The 20,761-nt window shown below is 41.4% G+C and overlaps 2 protein-coding genes and 1 pseudogene across 5 annotated transcripts; 2 read left to right on the top strand and 1 right to left on the bottom strand.

The window, feature by feature from the left end:
• On the top strand, nt 1–6,761 carry proca (protein C (inactivator of coagulation factors Va and VIIIa), a). Its single transcript, XM_086271813.1, has 10 exons — nt 1–108; nt 343–406; nt 486–569; nt 1,541–1,698; nt 1,893–1,917; nt 2,291–2,401; nt 2,769–2,909; nt 3,677–3,792; nt 4,142–4,259; nt 5,755–6,761. The coding sequence occupies exons 3-10, from the start codon at nt 500–502 to the stop codon at nt 6,342–6,344; spliced, it is 1,329 nt and encodes a 442-aa protein (XP_086127939.1). The 5' UTR covers nt 1–108; nt 343–406; nt 486–499; the 3' UTR covers nt 6,345–6,761.
• A 1,077-nt stretch (nt 6,762–7,838) lies between these two features.
• dusp28 (dual specificity phosphatase 28) lies at nt 7,839–20,720 on the bottom strand. Of its 3 annotated transcripts, none has more exons than XM_086271948.1 (3): nt 20,654–20,720; nt 11,988–12,407; nt 7,839–10,298 (listed from the first exon to the last, which is right to left on the bottom strand). In XM_086271948.1, exons 2-3 carry the CDS (start codon nt 12,330–12,332, stop codon nt 10,197–10,199), a joined length of 447 nt encoding a protein of 148 aa, XP_086128074.1. In that variant the 5' UTR covers nt 12,333–12,407; nt 20,654–20,720; the 3' UTR covers nt 7,839–10,196. The 3 variants fall into 3 exon arrangements, with proteins under 3 accessions (XP_086128074.1, XP_086128075.1, XP_086128073.1); XM_086271949.1 differs by lacking the exon at nt 20,654–20,720 and adding an exon at nt 13,351–14,421 and having other exon boundaries at nt 7,839–11,892; XM_086271947.1 differs by lacking the exon at nt 20,654–20,720 and adding an exon at nt 13,351–14,414.
• LOC147307640 (uncharacterized) lies at nt 16,079–18,697 on the top strand (annotated as a pseudogene). The gene is made up of 2 exons (XR_015126029.1): nt 16,079–16,324; nt 17,385–18,697. The product of XR_015126029.1 is annotated as an uncharacterized LOC147307640 (transcript).
• Nucleotides 20,721–20,761: the final 41 nt, after the last annotated feature.

Below are 20,761 nucleotides of genomic sequence, written 5' to 3'. Positions count from 1 at the left end.
CAGCGATCAGCTGCAGACTGTGGACTCTCAGTAAACACTGGGAGTTAGTTATTAACACAGCAGAAACAGCGAAGCATCGTCTCTGTCCACGGCTTCCATTCTTCACATGTAAGTACCAAAACTCTCCTGAAAGCCCCTCGTTTCTCCGTGACTCTGTTTCATGTCCTGTGAACGTTTTAGGATGTTGTCTCTGTGGCCCTGTTGTTAGCTCACAAGGTCAAAGGTTGTAGAGGTTCACACGGTGATCGTGTCCTGCTGTGCCCCTCTGACTGGAGGCCTCTGTGTTCCCTGCTGATCAATCTTGTAGAAATATTCCACTGAGAGATTTTTTTTAACTGGCAGTGAGGACTCGGTTTTGTCTCGTCTGCAGCTCCTCCAGAACTCAACTTTTCAACCCCTTAAATCTGTAAGTGTCATTATGCTGGATGTTAATGCTAACTGGATAAACACAAGCAGTAAAGACATAAATGTCTGATTTCCTGCAGGAGTGATCGAGGTCATGTCCCGCCTCGCCCTCTGTCTGTGTGTCGTCGTTGCTCTGTGGTCGGCGTCAGTCATCAGTCTGTCAGGTGGGTGTGATCAAAGACGAACGGGATAAGTAAACATCAATACGTCTGTAAAAGAAAGAAGAGACACGGAGGTTAGGTAGCCACAGATTTTCTGTTACACGGGTGTCTTGGAGTCTCACTGAATTACATAAACCTGACGGGAAATAATGTGAGAGCTTCACTGTCAGCAGGTCAGCCGTGGAATCTGTTTTAGCAACAAAGCATTCATCTGCCAAGAAAGTGAACCTATTGTGCTTTTACCTGTTCCTCAACTGGGCGCTCATATTAAACATGGACAAAGTTTCAGGTAATGAGGTCAGCGAGCACACCTACCTGATCCTGAGCCAATCAGAAGAAAGCTGGCTCCAGTGGACGGTGACCTTAAAGCAGCGGTCCCCAACCTTTTTTGCGCCACGGACCGGTTTATGCCCGACAATATTTTCACGGACCGGCCTTTAAAGTGTCGCGGATAAATACAACAAAATACAACTAGTACCGAAAAAAAGATTTATTCATAACACACGTGAAAAGACCCAGGAAAACCGAGTTAACGATAAAAATATTAACAAAATAACCCTGAAAACCAGACATTTCACACCTGAGCCTCAACTCTCGTGGCCAGGTACCAAACGACTCACGGACTGGTAATATAATATAATATAATATAATATAATATAATATAATATAATATAATTCTCTCTCCTCTGGGAGATGCTTCAGTCTATTGAACAACTCAGACTGTCCAGATGCTCGCTGATGTCCTGGTCCAGATCTCTCCATTTGTCGTCTCATTAGGAACATTTTCCAGGCATGCATACAACACACAGGAATCACATGAATTGATGAGAGTAAATTCACAGAATCCCAAAGATTTAAGTCCAAATGACAACAAAGTGCTTTCCAAAAATGTGATGTTTGGGGAAAAAACAGTTAAAGAAGCCGTTGTCTTAGCATTGGTCTGCATCACTGTTTCACTCTTTCTGTGTGTTCAGTATTCTCGGACCCACGACGGGCTCACATGCTGCTTCGCTCTCGTCGGGCGAACTCCTTCCTGGAGGAGCTGAAACCAGGAAACCTGGAGCGAGAATGTCATGAGGAGACATGCAGCTTTGAAGAGGCCAGAGAGATTTTCCAGACCAGAGAAGCTACGGTAAGATGTCTCTTTAACACACCGTAGTTCAAAATAAGCAAAAATATCTGGCTTTTTGATTTATGGCTGATGAGAACATGACACAGTAGTGTCGACTTGACAAATACCCACAGGAGGTGTGTGTGTGTGTGTGTTGTTCTGCAGCGATGACCAGATGAGTGCGATTGGTGATGTTTGTTTCTGTGTCTTTACAGCTGGAGTTCTGGACAGTTTACTTAGGTAAGACAAGTTTGTTCAGCTTGACAGTGAAAACATACTAAATATCAGCTTTAAAAATAATACCATGTATAAATTATTAAATATTATTTTAATATTTCTGATGACTGGAATGTGAATGATGTGTAGACTGAGGAGAATTCAGGACAAGGTTCTTCACAGGCTGCATCGTTTATTTCTTGGGATGGGGTGTGATATGCTTGCCTGATTACCCAAAAGCACAAGATTACAGTACATTTACAACAATACGACATCAAATAAGATTTAGCCTGCTTCTGTCTTCCTCCCAAAGCGTCACTAAGGCGAGGCTTTTGACATCTTCTTTCTTTGCAGATAGTCATGGGAAAAATACTCATGTTATCTGACTGTATTTCAGATGGGAACCAGTGTGAGTCCAACAAGTGCAGTCATGGAGACTGTGTGGATATGCTCCGAGCTTACGCTTGCCGCTGTCACTCTGGATATGAGGGCAAATACTGTGAATATCGTGAGTCAGTGTCTTTGGTTACCTAGGAGCATTTCTAACGTTATATTAAAAAAAGACTACAAAAGTGAAGCAAGGAGTGTTCAATATAATGAAACTGCATCAAGCAACAAACCACATCTTTAATTAAAGCTTGAGAATCAACGAAAAGAATACAAATTACCCACTGTGCACACAAACGAACCTAAGTAACAAAGCATTTACGAGGGTTATTTTTTTGCTAAAACTTGTTAGCGAGACTTTGTCTGGCAGCTGGACGTAGCTGCTGTTTGATTTCTTTTACAGGCGGAGTCACATCAATGTAACATTCACTAAAACTTAATGTGAAACCTGAAAAGTTCCCGTGTTCCTGTTTCCCATCTCCATCTAGCTGTAACAGCCACCAACTGCTCCGTGGATAATGGCGGCTGCGACCACGATTGTACGGAGAGCAGTGACGGCCTGTCGAGGACTTGCAGCTGTGTGAATGGATACAAACAGACTAATGACTCCAAGAAATGTGTTCCCAACAGTAAGAGCAGTTCTAGTCTGACTTCACTTGCTGGCTGTAAACAAAATGTTTATTAGCAAGCAAAAATTAAATTCTCTCATCACTTTATATAGACTTGTTATTCAATATATCTTTATGGATTATGATTTTCTGGACAATCCTTTCGATAATGAAGAGCTGACGAGTTGGACAGCACATGTCCTGACACGATTCGCACCTACTGGCTAAAGAAGCTAACTGCACTCCTTGAGTACCTGGAAGCATAAATGAACCACCACATGATTCTTAAGGATTAATCCCATCATCACCACATGGATGCTCCTGTCAGGCATCATAGGAGCTAGCATGAACAGGCACATGGCTCGGTACATGAATGGAGCCCAGAAAGGAACAGGCAGAAACACTAGAGCTGCAAGACACAGGCCTACTAGTAGACAGAGTACTCAATGTCTCACACATGGATGCTAGAACAGGACCCTAAGAGCCTTCATCAACTTAATGGGGATGTGGTGACACCATTAGACACTTCAAGCCAGTTGCACAAGTCAAGTCATCAAGTGAAATTCACTGATGCTGGTTTACTTGCTTACTTGTGTTTCCATATGAACCACAGTTAGTAACTGATCTCAGAACAGTGAACGCAGACTAGTGGCAGTTTGCTTCGCACACTGCTCATCCACAACAGGCAAGCTGCTGGCCTCTCAGCTTGAATGAGATGAAAAGAGAGAGATTATTTTATGTTTCTCTTAATATTTTTCCATTGTAGCTTTAATACAGTGTTTTTACAGGCCGATCATCCTGTGGACAGCTGTTAGCCACCACATCATACAGCCCACCACCGAAAGGCCTCCGTCCCTGGATGGTGGGGGGGCAGGTGGGCAAGAAAGGGGAGAGTCCATGGCAGGTACTACAAAAAAAACCTACAATACACACTGGGTGTGTCATGCTGGCAACTTTAGCTTGTTAGATTTGTATCCTTACAGCAGCCTGCAGTCTGAAATCAAAGTGCTGTAATGGTGATATGGTTATTAAGATCTTAAGACTCCAACATCAGATGTTGGCAACGCCCTCTTTTTATGTTATATACATTTGAATTTGGTAAGAAATCTGCTAATTTGTTTAAATCTGTTCTGTTTTTTTTTTCAAAGATTGAACTAATATGTGAAACAAAGCTGTTTCACAATGTCAAGATGTTATCTTGTCAGTAGAATCCAAGTTGGAGCATTAATACCTGATAGTGTGTTTATCTGTAGGTCCTGGTAATGGATTACAGGGGTCGATTTCACTGTGGGGGTGTCCTCATCGATGAGAGCTGGGTTCTGACAGCTGCTCACTGTCTTGAAAACAGCTTAACGTTCAGTGTACGACTCGGTGAGTTTCCATTGCAGATGACAGACACTAATTATAATTAAATGAAAAATAATCATAAATGAATGACATTGAAGTGATTAGAAAGATCAACGCGGTAACGAACTGATTAACAAACTGATTATAGTGAAGTACAAATGATTGGAGAGACTGCCTGTAGTTTTTACCTGAAAGGCTGATAGGGTCTTGTTTGTTTGCCCACAGAGAGAAAACACTTCAGTTTACCTTAAATTTAATTTGTATGACACAGAAATAAACTAGAAGCAATATATAAAGTTATAAAAATCACCACAGTGAAGTTTTTTAATTTCCTGTGATATTGGGAGAACAATAAGGACAAGACTAAAAGTGATTGTAAAGAACCCTGGACCAGCTGATAAACTGCCCAGAGTTTTGTTTTTGATGAATAGACATAAATTATCCCAGACAAACACCATGTTCATGCTCATGAGTGTAGTTATTAAAAAAGAAACACAGGCTAAAAGGTTTACAAACTGCTAGGCATGCATAACTGGTGGAGTCACGTCAGTCTATGTTTGATATTTGGGTGACGAGAACAGCATCGCTGTCAACTGATCACCAGTATTAATTTGTATTAGATGGCAGGAAGATGCCATGGGACTGATCTGTAAACCTAAACAGGTAGTGAGAGTGAGACTCCATGGCAGAGGCAGCTGGTAGGTCAGAAGGTTGTCACAATCCTAAGGACTCCATACATGAACATTAATTCAACAGTGACAAATAAAGCTGGAATACTACTAATAATAATGGATTGCATTTATATAGCACTTTTCGAGACCCTCAAAGTGCTTTACAATTCTCACATTCACACACTGGTGGAGGCTACAGTTGTAGCCACAGCTGCCCTGGGGCAGACTGACAGAAGCAAGGCTGCCATATCGCGCCATCGGCCCCTCTGGCCAACACCAGTAGGTGGTAGGTGAAGTGTCTTGCCCAAAGACACAACGACCAGGACAGAGCTGGGGATCGAACCTGCAACCTTCCGGTTACAAGAAGGTCACCCATGGGGCGACCGTGGTTCAGGGGGGTGGGAATTAAGTACACTGAGAAAACTCAATGTACTTAAATTTTCCAGTTTTTATTTTTTATTCAACTGTATATACAATTATTTGAAGTAATTTGCTATTTTGCCATTAAGCAGTAAAACTTTACAAAACCAAGGTTGCTAATAGGTCACATTGTAGTCCAGGGGTCTCGACATCCAGGCTCCGAGGGCCAGTGTCCTGCAGGTTTTAGATATCTCCCTGGGTCAACACCCCTGATTTAAATGATTAGTTCATTATCAGGCCTCTGAAGAACTTCAAGACATGTTGAGGAGGTAATTTAGCCATTTAAATCAGCTGTGTTGCATCACGGACACATCTGAAACCTGGAAGACACCGGCCTTCGAGGCCTGGAGTTCGAGATCCCTGTTGTAGTCAGAGTGAAAACACACATCAGCTTTCATTAACCATGAGTCCACGCCCTGTGTTTTTAGGTGACTATGAGCGTCTTAAACAAGAAGGCACTGAGGTCATCCTGGATGTTGTCCAAGGTTTCAAACACCCGAACTACAACACCAAGACCATGGACAATGATATTGCCCTGCTGCGCCTACAGACCCCCGCTCCCACGACTGAGTACATCGTCCCCATTTGCCTGCCAGGACGCGAGATGGCCGAGCGGGTGCTCCACCTGAACGGCACTAAGACTGTTGTCTCTGGCTGGGGCAAAGAGGACATGAACAGCACTAAGCACAGCTCAGTGCTCAACGTTATTGAAATCCCATTGGTCAGCCACAGCATCTGTACTCAGCAGATGTTCCCCCACACGATCTCCAACAACGTCCTCTGTGCCGGTATCCTTGGACAGAGGAAGGATGCCTGTGAGGGTGACAGTGGGGGCCCGATGGTCACTCTGTACCGGGACACCTGGTTCCTGGTTGGCCTGGTTTCCTGGGGTGAGGGCTGTGGACAGCTGGACAAACTGGGAATCTACACAAAAGTGTCCAACTACAATAATTGGATCAATAGTGTGCGTGAAGAATGGGACAGAGGCCATCGCCCGGAAGGACGCCCACGCTTCTGAACCAATTTATCCACAACAGCTGTTTCGGGCTCTGTTCTGTTGAACCCACATAAAAATGTAACACACTTTGTTAAATAAAATGATTTACCATGAAGACGCAGCTGTTTGCTTTTTTAAAACCAGTGATTTCCACTAGTTCCAGACAATTTAAATTCCCTCTGACCTGTAGTGCTACGTATCTGTTTAAAATAATGTGAAATACTCAATTAATCAATGGAAAAATGTCTTCCTATAACAAAACCAAATGGTGTTTGCCTTTAGATGCTCTAAGTGCCAAAAAATATATTTGTATCAGCTGACTCTTTCCAGAAATTACTGATGAATTACTCAAAAAGAAAATCTTTGATGAAAAATGTAGGACTTATTTTCTTTGTATCAAATTACATCCATCAAATAAAGGAAAACATGCAAACATTACAGCTCAGCTGCTCTCAGTGTTTCAAGCCTCTCACCACACAGGTCACAGCCATAGTTTGGTAAGATATCATCGTCTCCTTGAACAGACAGATTTGATCATAGGCTAGGGTGGAGTCCTGTATCCATGAAGTGTACCTGCTAATTAGTACAGAATATGTCTTTGATTGGCTACACCACAGAGACTCTCTGTTAGTTTGATTCTTGGGTATTGAATATAGCTCCTGGGACATGGAACGTTACATCTCTGGTGGGGAAGAAGTCAGAACTAGTTGGTTCGAATTGTTGGCACTACGTTGGACATGTTTCTGGTGAGCCTTGGATCTGTTCATAGTTTTTTTATGGACAGAATATCTAGCTGTAGTAGTTATAAAAGGTTTTTATCTTTGGATGTTGTGGGATTTTCTTTGATGTGGTTCTGTGGCTTCATCGATTGGGGACCTCTCTCTCTCTTCATATGTGTGTACGTGTGTGTGTTTCTCTGGCGAAATTCAGCATGGTTCCGACAGCAGTTTTATGTTATTGTACAATCCTTAGTACATTTCGCGTGTGTGTGTTTGGGGGAGGGCAAAGGGAGTGTTCGCCCAGGGCGCCAAACAGGCTAGGACCGCCACTGGGGACGAGTTACTACCCAAGGTGTAGGAGTTCAAGTATTTTAGGATCTTGCTCACGAGTGAGACGTGCGATTGACAGTTAGGCTGGCGGGACATTCACAGTCATGCGGCTGCTGTACCAATCTGTTGTGGTAGAGCCGAATGAGAAAGCCAATTTGTTATTTCACTGGTATATCACGCCATCGGCCCTCTGCTCAACACCAGTAGGGGAAGTGTCTTGCCCAAGGACTCGAACCGGCAACCTTCCGATTACAAGACGAACTGCCAACTCTTGAGCCACGATCACTAGACTAACAACTGTGAGCCTTACTCGTGTCTTTGGAGTATTTTTAATCAAATATTGTGGTTTGCAGTGTTTTTTACTTCAGCTTCAGAAACAAACACATCTCAGGACAGGAATAAAACATAAAGTTAAACCTCGGCCAACATATTGTAGACAATGACCACAGAGCTCATTTTTGAGTGATCAACATTTAACTTTATTTTTATTTTCTCACAAACGATTGTTTACAGCAGCCTGGTCTTAAAGAGGCAGGGCAGGATTATTTCTTTAAGCGCCTGTTATGGTAACACCCTTTAGCTAACACAGACATCTGTTTGCTTTTGTAATTATAGACTCATTACAATAAAAACTGAGGTCACAGGTGGTTTAAATAATATCTGTGCAAATAAAATCATTGCTTTTAGATTCAAATGGCAGCATCAAAAGGAGGACACACCTGAGATCAACAGTAAGACTCTGCAGACACCAAAGATTTTCACAAGGTTTTTTGTTTTGTTTATTAAAAGATAATTATTAACCAGAAGCAGCATTAAAACTCACAGAACACATTTAACATATAAAACTGCTGAATTTCACAGACTTACATGTTTTACGTTCAGACTTAATAAGCTGCCAAAATGTTAAAAATTCAGACCGTTTCCCACATATGTACTTGAATGTGTTTGTTTCTTTTCTACTATTTTAACCTGAGTATTTAATATGTTGTATATTTACAGAGCTTTAAGACATCTGATGGAGCATTAAAAAAACTGACAATTAATAATTCAGTGGCTCTTTAAGGCAAGACATTTTTGTTTGTGTTCTTTTGTTTTTATGCCCAGTTTCAAGATTTTGTGCTTTTAGAGATTAATAATTAATCTTCTTTCTTTCTTTTTGTTTTTTTGTTTAATTAAATATAAAAGACCAGGAACATGTTGCTTTCCTGTTCATGTCCAGGAAAATGTTTTTCCCGTGTATCATTCAGAGGCTGATTCATAGAATATTAATATAAACTGTTACTTGATCTCGACATTATTATCAGTTTTATAAGGTGATTTAAACTAAAAAGCTTTCAAATCTCTAACTTGTAACAACCTTTGACTTTACTATGACAACATAAAAAGTTTAAAGATTTCTGTTCTGGAAAATTTCAGCTTTTCACTTATTTAAATGAACAATTCCACGTTGGCATATGTTAACCTAAGTTCAAATTAAATCTCAGGTGAAGTTAAATTGGAGCCTCCTGGGAAATAATTCTTTTACAAATAATAAATGTAAAGGTTTTGTGTGAATTTAACAAGTTTTAACAGGAGAGGCTTAAGTACCTGGAAAGCTCCATATTATCACATCTTAACTGAAACTCTCAGTGTAACATCATCCATGCTCTACAGTGAAACTGACCTAGGATCAGTGAGATAGCCTCCTAAGGTTACATCCTGTCAGAATAAAATCCAGGTGAGTTCTCATTTAATCAGGTTCACAAGAGAGACGCTGATGAAGATCGAAATCTCACGTCACGGTTTATTATCATCCCTGAGCTTCTTTGTGGATTTTTTTAATGTTTCAGATCAAATTAAAGAGGAGCCTGACTCGTCACGTGTTCACGGGGCTGCATTATTTTCTGTGTAAGTGATTCCACCTAGAGGTAAAAGGTGGGACTGCAGCCACGTGTGCTCAGACTTGGACAAGAAAAGAAAACTGAGTGTTTAGACAGAAAATAATCATTCTTTTTGATTTTCTTATGATTAGTGAACCACTGAGAGGACAAGCATAAAAATAATCAGTTTTTATACTATTTTGTTGCCAATTATGGTTTAAAGTATTTTATTTTAATTTAAATAGAAGTATTGGCTGCAAAGTAATCAATAGTGAAACCAACAGTGAGCAGCAACCTGATAGATCATAACTGATACTTGGATAATAAATATACTTCTTAGTTCATATTTTGAACTTTTAGATATAAACCACATTTTCGCTCTTTTTGATGTCTTCACCTTTTATTTTCCACAAACTTGGTACAAATGTTGTCCTGTCTGTTTTTTCTTTAAGTGCTTTGTAACAAAGTAAAGGTTTATAAAAGAAATAATGTTATTGTGATTACGTACAGTAAATGAGCCTCGTTTTCTGTAGATGAACATCATGTAGTGTGTATATTCAGTACATTTAGGAGGTAACAGTTCCACCTTCACTTCAGCTTAGTTCAAATTTTATAGTTAATTTGTCTTCGTATGTTATTTGACTTGATTTTAAAACTTTCTATACTTTTTCTCATCATCTCCACTTGTTCAGTTTTTGTAATAAAAACTTTCCTTAAATATTGTTTTTATCAGGTCACATTTTAGATACTTGGATATCTTCAGTATCCTAACATGAAAATAAGTTCAATACATATTTGTTGGGACTTCTTTTTAAAAACAGGCCGTAATCTAGAGGTTAATTCATTCATCTAAGCCTTAATTAAAGTGACGGCGTGTAAAATCCTGCAGAAGAGGAGGACGGAGGTGAAGAAGCTTCAGCACTGCTTCTGTTTTCAGCTGCGGACTCTGAGTTTTGTAAGAAGGATCAGGACTTTCCTCGTCTCCGCTTCAGCTCCTCTTCGTATCTCTGCAGCTGAGACATGAAGCCCGGGTTCGGGTCGATCACGTGACGAGCCGTCTTGACTTTCTGGGAAAAGGGAAATGAACAGTGACGAGCTCTGGTTGTTTCTAAGGATCTGTGGTTGCTCTGCATGATTTGTATTTCTGTACTTTACAAGTTATTTTAATATTTTCTAAATATTTTTGTATTTCATAAATTTTTTCCTGTTTTCTGTTATTTGTTTTATGGACATATTTTTTTTTGATTACCTGTCATGACGTTTGCAAAACTTCAGTCCTTCATTTCTGTCAAATCATAAAACTCATTTAATGTTTGAAGTTATCAGAGAAACTGCGGGAAAATATTTTAGTGAACAGTATAACATCTGATTTAAACTCTAAATATAAATTAATAATAAAAAGAAATGATGATTAATAAATAGATAATGCATAAATTCAGCTTCTTCTCAACACAACAAGATGTGGAAGATTTTTTAAAGTGTTTATGCTGTTTTTCAACAATTTTTTCCAAAAAATTTTAATTTTACGTTACAAAAAGCAAAAAAGACATTAAACAAAGATGTGTTTCTGTTGTTGGGGTTAAACAGATAGTTAATGTTATGAATATAGGTCAGTAAATAAAATTTAATTAAATAACATTTTTTCTTTTTCATTTGAGCCAAATCTGCAGCACAAAACAGGATCAGGGGTGTCAGCCTTCAGAGAAGGGCTGCATTGTTGTATTTGTCCCTTCTGAGCATGAATATAACAACGCTCAGTGTGCAGCTCATCTTTCAGTGTTGTGTTCAAGGGCACTTTGGATAATAAAAGCTTCAGCGTCAGAAAACAAACCTCTCAGCTGCAGGTTGAGCTCAGTCCTCCACATTTTTGACCTTCATGCAGCAGGATTGGGCTGATTTAGACGGCTCAAAGCACAGTGAGACTTATAAATAGGATGATTGGCATTTTAAAATCTGCAAAATAATACTTATTAAATGATAAACAAAAACTGTATGTGTGAAAAACTCTGAAGCAACCAAAAGTTCAGCACTTTTTCTGTGACTTGTGTTCACTCTATTACTCTTTCAGTCCTCAGACCTTCATTTGAAGACTTGATCATTATTTATCAGCACGTTCTCCCAAAGCGTAATGCTAGGAGACAAATCGTCAACATATTACGTTTTCAAGGCACCCAACACATTCCTAAATGACGAGATTGGAAAAATGAGGAAATATGACAACCGTTTGGACTCAATCTACACATCTTTGTTCATTTTCTTCAAACCTCTTGGGAAAACACTATTTAACGTCATTAAAGTGCTGGTTAAAGTTAGGAATAAAGTTATGGTTAGACTTAGGGAGAAGGTTAGGTATAGGGCTGGAATACATGGCTGGAAGGTCTATTACCGCGGGAGCGTCATTCCACTGGATTTCATCCATAACCTGGTGCGGACCATAAGAACGCGGAAGGTCACTTTTCGCGTTCTCACGGTCCGCTGCGGGACGTGACAAAACGTCGAGATGTTACGTCTCGGGAGAGAGAACAGTATTTATGGAACCTAACAGCTCCTCTAAGAGTGAACAAACTCAGAAGTTTGTTTAATCAATGTGCAGTTTATTTTCCAATAAACAAAGTGTCACATTTATAATCTGCCTCACAGTCAGCAGGAGGAGCTCGGGGTCTGTGGAGGGTGGACAAAGTTCATCACTAACACCAGATGCCAAAGTTGTAACCTGTACAAAAAGTAAAGTAGAGCAGGGTGGGATAGATCCTCACCTGTAAGGCGTCTGTCAGGGACAGTTTGCGGTGCTTCATCAGGTAGGCGATGCAGATCGTGGCCGAGCGGCTGCGTCCGTTCTTACAGTAGACGACGCTGCGTCCGCCGCGGTTCGCCTCCTTCTGGATGGCGTCGGCACAGCGGTCAAAGTGGCTGTACAGGTCCTCGTTGGGGTCGTCGTAGACGGGTATCTGCAGCTTGGTGATGCTGCTGGAGGGAAACGGCTGCTGCTTGGACACGTTGATGCAGAGCGTCACCGCCTCCTGCTGGATGAGCTCGTCGCTGCAGGCTGAGCGGGCGTTACTGATGAACAGAGCGTTGGTGACTTTACACAGCTGCAACATCCTGGCCAGGCTGTGGAAGAACTGACCCTCGTGGGCTTCCTTACACTGTCAGTGAGGCTCACAGGTAACTAGTGCCTGGAGAGAGAGCGGTGTCGGGTTCAGCAGTCTATTTAACACTGAGAAAATGATTAGTTAGTCTCTGACTCTGTCGCAGAGTTCAAGGCTACACCCGTCCATCCACTCTGACTTCCTCCTAAAAGTAAAACTAAAAGGAACGACATTCATTCTTTACTTTTAGTTATTATTTAAATGAATATCTTTTCTGCTTGCTGAAGTAGAAGTGTGAAGGTAGAGCCTCGCGTAACTTCTGATGTGCGTTTGTCAGCTTCTTTTTTTAACTGTACAGTGTTTCACTTGCTGCATACTGAGCTGAATCTTTTACAGATATTACAGATTTGTTTTTTGTTAAAGAAAAAAATAACCTTCTCTTTACATACCAGGTCTTGAATAATCTGGTCGTCTCATATCGTAAAACTCTATCATGTTACTCCATCAGTCGTTAACTTTTGTCTTCTCTCTCCTACAGTTTCTTTTTTCTCATTTTTCTTCATGTGTTTCTCACAGAGGATTGTTTGATTACCTCTAATATTGTATTGTACAGCTTCTGCTGTTACCATATAAAGCGCTTTGTAGTGGTAGTGGTATAAATAATAACACGTTTAATGTATTGATGAAAAATATATTTGCAAGATTAATCAGGACCTTATTCACTGGATCACATATGAGATTCTTTTGCTTTTCCTTGTTTCACATTTCTGTAAATAAAAGCTGGATAAAGTACACGTCAGGATATCAGCTCGCGCTACAGGATTTTAACCTATTGATGATTCACAAAGAAAATAAATCTTAGTTGAAGCATTTTACTTGGCATATGTCATCTCAATAATATAATAAAGGTACAGACATTAAATATTCTCTGTGGCCCCAGTGACAGAGATTTAAGATGTTCAGTTAACCTACAGAAACAGCAGGCAGTGAACGCCTCACACTCGCTGAACACAAGGACGCCGTGACTCACGTGCGGCTGATCTTCAGGCTCCTTCACGCTCAGTTTGTGCTTTAAAGACGCGCCATGTTCGCTTCGTGCTGACAGGAGAGCTCAGACTGCTCCGGTCTGTTCAGGCCTCCTCATGATGACCCGGAGCTGTTCTGACCCGCACACCGACACCGCACACAGAACAGCGCACACACCACAATGCTGCTATATTTACCGCTGCTGACAGCCGCTCTGCTCTGGGTCTTAAAGCTGCTCAGATCCATGACTAAAATAGATGAATATTTGATTTTCATTTGATTTTATTATTATTGTTTTTATATGTTTTTGGAACTGGGTTTGTTTGCATAAAGATTGAAATGATAATTTTAATTACAGATAAATTACATATAAAAAATAAGCATCTGTATTGTATAAATATTGCACGCGTTAATGCCATAAATAATTCTGTAATTTTTTTTGTTTGGATTTGTACTTTTAAATTTATATTAACTTCTATCAGGCTTCATGCACCAGTACTTACTTTACTTAAAAAAAAACTTAAAATGAATGAAACAATGACTTCACCTCATCATATTTTTATTTATTTATCATCTTAATATACTACAATGCCAACAAAATAAAATAAAATAAGTAATATTCAGTCAATTTCATCTGCTTACTTTGCTTTATTTTCTCCTTATTGTTTGTTTTTGATCCTCTTTTCAGAAAATGATCCCAAAAACAAATTATGTGCATGAAAAGAGTCGATGCGAGCAGGTAAAGTCATTGTTTCATTGTTCTTAATTTTTTATTATTTTTTTTATTTTTATTTTTTATTTATTTATTTTTTTTGGGGGGGGGGGGGGATTTATTTATTTATTAAAGAAATTAATGATTAAACTGTTATTGTTGTATATGTATTACTGACACTTTAAGAAGAGAGCAGGCAGAGTGGAGTGGGTGGATGATTTGTGACTGAAGGAGAAGGTTTACACGATGGTAGTAAGAGCTGCTGTGATGGCTGCTCGGGTGACATGACACGTGACACATACATGATAAGCTGTAAATCTTATAAATGTCGCAGTGATGATTTTTAGTAAGTCTTTAAAAGACAAGTGACATGACACTGTGACAGCGACATCAAACAAATAAACACGCTGTCAGATTATGGTATAAGACCATATTATACAGTGAAAATGGAAATGATGGCGGAGGGTAACACCACCTGGGTCTGGGTGCAGTTTCCCCCCCTCCAGGGGCAAGGGTACCTAGACCCGGTTCGTAGAGTACGCTTGGGGAGTGTGATCGTGTGTACAGCGTCTCTTTATGTCTGTCTCCACGTTGGTTGAGTGTGGAGTAAGTGCATATGAGAGCATGAGGGTGGGAATGGATGTTTGTGTCTGTGTGTGCCTGTATGTCTGTGTCTATATGTCAGGTTGGGTATCAGACGCCACCTCTCTGGGGACATCTCAGGCCCTCCAAGGTTTGGAGGCCTATCTCCACCTACCACCACTTCCCTGCCAGTGGCGGACTCCCTCAGGTGTCGGTGCGTTGGTGGTTCTTTGTGTCCGGGGATGGGCGTCCAGGTACACACCGGCTCACTCCTTGGTGGCCGCTTATCGGGGCCTGGAGCCTGGGGCTCGCTCGGGCCACTTCGGAGGTGGGGTGCCCCCGGCCTCTCGGCCTGGGGCTCGGTCACTCAGGCACGGCTGGCTGCCGGCGGAGCTCACGGGCGCGTCACTGCAACTCCCCCTGGCTTCTGCTCCGCGGCTGCTGAGTGAGCCCTCATCTGGGACTCTCCTCAGCTCTTACTGGGACAGTGGCGCAGCTGCCCCTCTGTTAGTCTTCCATGGTCTCTTGTGTTCTGGGGGCCTCTGGATGTCTGGAGTTTTGATCTCCTCCATACCTGCTTCATGCCCTGGAGGACGGGGCTGTGGCCCCCCCACACCCTCTAGCAGATCATTACATGAAGGAACCTTTTAAAAAACAAAAAACAAGCGCGTCCATGCTCACAGGTGTACACACGGGTGATCACACCCACAAACTACACCCTTTTTGGCTCCTACCTCAAAGCACACTGTGTTCTGTTGATCTTATGTGCTGCACAATAATGTTTAATATTTAGTATTTACTGTCATATTCCCATAGATCATTGTGATGTTGTTTATTCTATTACTCTTGTTCTCTTCTGCTTGTTTTCTTTTTTCTTTCTCAGCAGGTGATCCAGGTGATTGATATATGCATTTTTTTTCTTTTTTTTTTCTGCTCATTCTGTTGGTTTTTGTCTTTTGCCCTTCTCCCCCGTCCCTCTTCTCAGCTGTTTCTCTTTCCCTCTTTCTTTCTCCCCTTCTTTCCCCCAGTCAAGTCTGTCCCGTATTCAGTAAGTGTAAATAAAATAAACAATAAAAGGTGAATCAAATGGTCCATTATGGCAAGGCTGGGATGGTCAATTTGGTAAAGTAAATCCGTTGGGCATCTTTCTTTGCCTTTAGACAACAATTCTGATGCAAAAGAGCCAAACGGGACAGGCCAAAAAAAAAAAATGGAAATGATGGCGGCCTGCGATTACTTACTTTCAATAACTGTGCCAGTACAAAAAATAAAAAATAAAAAACAATAATAAAATAATAAAAAACAACAATAATAACTATTATTATTATTATTATTATTATTATTATTATTATGTAAGAAATAACGTTTGGCAGTAATTTACCGAGAGCGGAACTTTAAAAAACGTCTCAGCTTCATTCAGAACCTTTAATGGTGCAGCACACAGCGGAAGCAGATTCAGCAGAATCCGGAACTGTAGAAGGACTTGTGCTGATCGTTTAATCGAAAGTAAAAATGTCCACAGTGGAGTTTCTGATAAACTTTGTCAACGAGAGGCTGTCTGCCGCCGTGGATGAAATTTTCACGGTGTTTGAAAACACGATCGTCAAATACGAGCAGGACATCGAGCGGCAGCGCAGGCTGCTGGAGAGCTTCTGGAAGCCGGAGATCAAGCTTCAGAGGATCGGTAGGCTAACCGGGATGAATGAGTGTGAGCCTGCGGGAGCTCCGAGCTCTTTATGTCATCCTCGCAGACCAAAGTAACAATAGTAATATTAATAATGATAATAATAATAATAATATGAGAAATGCGGAGTTAAAAGCAGACACCTTCAGCTTTTAGAAAGATCAGACTGAGGTCAGAGCAGCAGAGACGCTGACGGCTCAGCATGCCCACAGGCAGGTAACGTGGCTCCGGCTGGTTAGCGGTAGCGGGCTCCTCAGGTCTGTACACTTGTAGAAATCACCGTAACTCACCGCGTCTGTCACAGCTTCTAACGCCAGACTTGTAGTGATGATACAGCACAGCTGGGTGGTGTAGCTCAGCAGCTCACCTGCTAACCAGAAGGGTGGGGGTTCCCTCTGCTCCAGAGTGTCTGTGGGCAGGATGCTGAACCTGAGCTGCTGACTGTTGGATAGGTGCAGAAAAGTGTGTGTGACAGAATGGGTGAAGGAGACATGTTGTAGAGTAGAAAAGTGCCATTAGGACTTTTGTATTTTTTTGTGTGTTTGGTTTGTGAAATTGGATCAGAAGGAAACTAGTACCTGCACTTAGCTGATCTGTACTTGTACTCTGTGTACTGTATTAAATCTACTCTGCAGATACGTTATAACCAGATCTCTCTGAAACCCAAGTCACATCAGTTCCTCCTGTGAACTTCCAGCTACTTTTTCAACAAAGGTTTTGAATTAATCAGAAAATAATCACTATCATCTCAAAATAAAGACTCCCTGAAGCTCCTGGAGGGAGCTTGTCTGTTGGAATGGACGCAAGAGCATTTACAAAGATGTGGAAGAATATGTCAAACATGTTTACCTCTTAAAATTTCCCCAGCAGAGTAGGTAGGGAGGCAGAATAATGCCCTGGCATTTTATTTGCTTCTGACGGCTGGCACAGCTTATATGACACACGAGACGCGACCACAAGGTCTCAAACACCAACACAGAAGTTTAAATCACCTGCTAGGTCAGGATTGTACTCTGTGCTTATTTATGGACTGTTACTAACATTTATCTTGTCCCTGCAGACCACCCACAGCTCCACGTCACTGCAGCAGAGAAGGTTCTTCCTAAAAAGCGTCTCTGTAACCAGGAGAGGAACTGCAGCCTGAACCAGGAGGAACCAGGGCCTCCTCATGTTAAACAAAAACACAAGAAACTGTTGTCCAATCAGCAAGAACCAAAGCGTCCACAGATCAAAGAACAGCACAAACTCAGGAGGGAGGGAGTGCAGTCGGCACTGAAGCGTCACACCGAGAGCTTTGTGGTGACTCCTGTTTATGAGGAACATAGAGAACAGGAACCAAACGATGGCCAGATTCTCTTTCACAGCTCCCCAAACTGGAGTCTGATAGGAAGCAAGCACGTGAGGTCAGGATCAGCCGCAAACGTGGACGAGAAACAAAGAAGGAAGCGCAGAAGAAAGGCCAATGAAAGAAACTGTAGAAAACTCTCACACGTCCAAGAGTCAGCATAAAAAAGTCTGCAAAATGTGAAGTGGGTAAAAAAAACTTGTATGAAAAAGTCCCAAATGCTGAAGCTTCCCAGGATCCGCACACGTGAAGCTGCACACGTGTGACACATAGTTGTAGGTTGTAAACTGTCACTCCACACAAGAAGTTGTGTTCAAGCAAGATTTGCACTAAATGTCACAGAAATACAGCAAACGTGTGTTTCAGGCTGCAAGAAAGCTGCACGAATATCTTTGGGGAAAAATATGTTTCGAAGTCAGTCACAAGCATTTCATACGTTTCAAAGATTTTTATTTGCAAATAAACTGCTGAACGAGTCGGTGTTTGCAGAGACAACGTGTGCTGCAGCTCAGCTTCTGGGTCAAATCCTGATTGTTCCTGCTTTATCACAGCTCCAGGATCAGTTTGTGAGCTTCTGCTCTTCCACCTGCTTTTTAAGGTTTGACCAAACTAACTGTCAGTCGATGACCAGCTGAACGTTTTCCAGCATATCACAAGAAAGTGATACCAAGTCGCTCGGAGGAGAATCAAATGAACATTTTGGATCTGTGACCAGGAAACTCCTGGGATTTACATACATTTGATTTATTTGGCAATAAAATTCTTTTAAACATGTGAAATGTTCCCGATGGTTCTCGATTACATCATAAAATCATGTAAAACAGCAAATTTGTGCCAGTAAAAAAAACCAAGTCTATAAATGCAGACTAACAGAGCGAGCTGTGAGGCCATCTTTGAGTTTCTCTGAGGTCCTGGAGGAAAAGCTTACACGTTTGCACCACGTGTGTAGTTCCTGATGTCAGTATTAGAAACAAATTGTAAATATTCCGTTCTTTTTTCTTTTGTTTTAATAAATGAGGTGAATTAAAGACCGAAGCTCTAAATTCTAAATGAGTTTGTTACTGAGTAACTGTGCATGTCCTTTCAGCTTTCTTTATTTTATTAATCATGTATAAATGCACTAGTTGTACATAGATTGATACGTCTGATGTTTTGAAGATGTTTTATCATCTTTTCCTTGTTCAGGTTTTTTAAAGTGACACTCGAGTTCTGGACGTTTTCTTTAATAAATGATTCACAAACCAACAGTCGGCTCTCTGGGATCCTTCATCGCACTCGCGAGCGCTTAAGTCAGACATGGCGTCTCCTGCTGTTTCATCACTAAGCCCACACGTTTACAGATGTTTTGCTGTGGCCTCCATGTGAGAAACAGCTCATCGTTCGTTGGGCACTCAGCAGCTTCATTCTTCTGAAGCTCAGATTGAAATGTTGTTTTGACTAATAGACAGCAGGGGGCGCCTCCTCACATGCAAAAGGAAGCAAGAAAATGAACCTGCTCTTCTCTTGACCTCTGACCTCAGTAAATCATTTCCTGATGAGTTTGTCACAGAAACTGTGCTCCTGTGAATTCTGTGGGAAGGGTTTCAGTCAGAACAGCGATTTAACGGCTCGCCTGAGGATCCACACCGGTGTGAAGCTGCATACTTGCAAAACATGCAGGAAGTGTCTCCAAAATCACTCGAGCGTAGCGAGCCACGTGAGAATCTACATGTGGGAGAAACTACATCTGGAAAAAAAATCTGAAGAGGTTCAGCTTCATGACGCCATTCGAGAGGAGAAGCTGTATTCTTGTTAACTGTGCGGGAAACGGTTCACTCAGAGCGGCAGCTTGAAGGTCCACATGAGGACTCGCATGGGCAGGAAGCCGTTTCCTGCGGGATGTGTGGGAAAAGTTTCAGAAGCAGCAGCAACCTGCCGGTCGACACGAGAACCACAGAGTGGAGAACGGGGAAGCTTCCAGGCGGGACGCCACAGAGCTGAAACATCAAATCACAGATGATGGAGAAATCATCTGTGACTGAAATGTCCATCACCCAGAGTCAGAGCGCTGTTAGAGGAGTTATGAATGCACCAACCCCGTGTTTGGGCTGGATATTAGTCTGATGACAGAAACCGGGTCAAGTGTCCTGACAACAGCTCAGTCTGTGGGCTGATCTAGTTTTTTCAGCTCTGAGCTGTTCTGTGTTTCACAAGACGACTGCAAAGAAATAAAGTCCTGTTTTTATTTATTGTTTTACTTACTTTGAACATAAAAGAACGATTCAGTTTCTTCCTCATCGTGATGAATAAATCATTTCATAGGTGCTGATGTCAATACTGGAAAGGTTCAGTCAGTGTATCTCTGTGAAAATACCGTCTTCAGTTTTTACAAAATATCTAAAATATATTTAAACATCATGCTGTTAACTTTTCTAATATTTAAAATGTCAGCAGCTCAAATTCTTGGTATAAAAATGAGACGTGACAAGAAAACGAACGAGGAACTGAGACCGTCGCTTATTGAAAAAGAAATCAGCGCCTTTTGTTAGATTCACGCACCCTGTTTGACACATGTGAAGAACTGGTGATATTCTTCCTGCCTTACAATGTGTCAGATTCATGAAACAAGGTCTGTGTGTGATTCAACCCACAACCCGCTGTTTTCATTACATGCTCATTATAAAAATGTCTTTTTCGTCACAGAGACCTTTCGTATTTCAGAACTGTCTCATGTACAGAGACCAAGCTGAACTTGAACTTTCACGGCCGGCCTGAGGGCGCCTTGGTGTTCCCCGAGACGAGCCGGAGGAGGTGGTGGTGGAGAGCGTGGTCTGGGCTTCTCTGCTGAGGCTGAGCCAGCCCCGGATAAGCAGAAGCGAATGGATGGATGGACATTTGACATGTTTTCTATGTTCTATTGTAATGTGACCTGTTTTTACATTTTACAGCCCATCCAGACTTTTAGGAATTTGTTTTAGTTTATGACTCACGTGATTTTCACTTACATTTAATCTTTTTGATCCGATTCTTCTGGCAGCAGAAAACCTTCGCAGCAGTCAGACTTCATGTTTCTGTCATTAAAAACATTTACAGTCATGTCAGGGTAATAAAAA

Source organism: Aulonocara sp. 'chitande type north' Nkhata Bay, linkage group LG18, assembly GCF_057382095.1.
Source record: "Aulonocara sp. 'chitande type north' Nkhata Bay isolate Kocher_YH1m ecotype deep benthic linkage group LG18, A_spYH_male_GT1.1, whole genome shotgun sequence".
In the NCBI taxonomy this organism is placed as follows: Eukaryota; Metazoa; Chordata; class Actinopteri; order Cichliformes; family Cichlidae; genus Aulonocara; species Aulonocara sp. 'chitande type north' Nkhata Bay.
This window is presented reverse-complemented; position numbering and strand designations above follow the sequence as displayed.

Bases quoted from the DNA above. Each gene is read 5' to 3' on its own strand.
- proca (XM_086271813.1), top strand. From the start codon at position 500: ATGTCCCGCCTCGCCCTCTGTCTGTGTGTCGTCGTTGCTCTGTGGTCG. The intron at 1,699-1,892 runs GTAAGATGTCTC...GTGTCTTTACAG, and splicing joins TCCAGACCAGAGAAGCTACG to CTGGAGTTCTGGACAGTTTA. The intron at 2,910-3,676 runs GTAAGAGCAGTT...GTGTTTTTACAG, and splicing joins CAAGAAATGTGTTCCCAACA to GCCGATCATCCTGTGGACAG.
- dusp28 (XM_086271948.1), bottom strand. From the start codon at position 12,332: ATGTTGCAGCTGTGTAAAGTCACCAACGCTCTGTTCATCAGTAACGCC. The intron at 10,299-11,987 runs GTGAGGATCTAT...CCCTTTTCCCAG, and splicing joins CCCTGACAGACGCCTTACAG to AAAGTCAAGACGGCTCGTCA.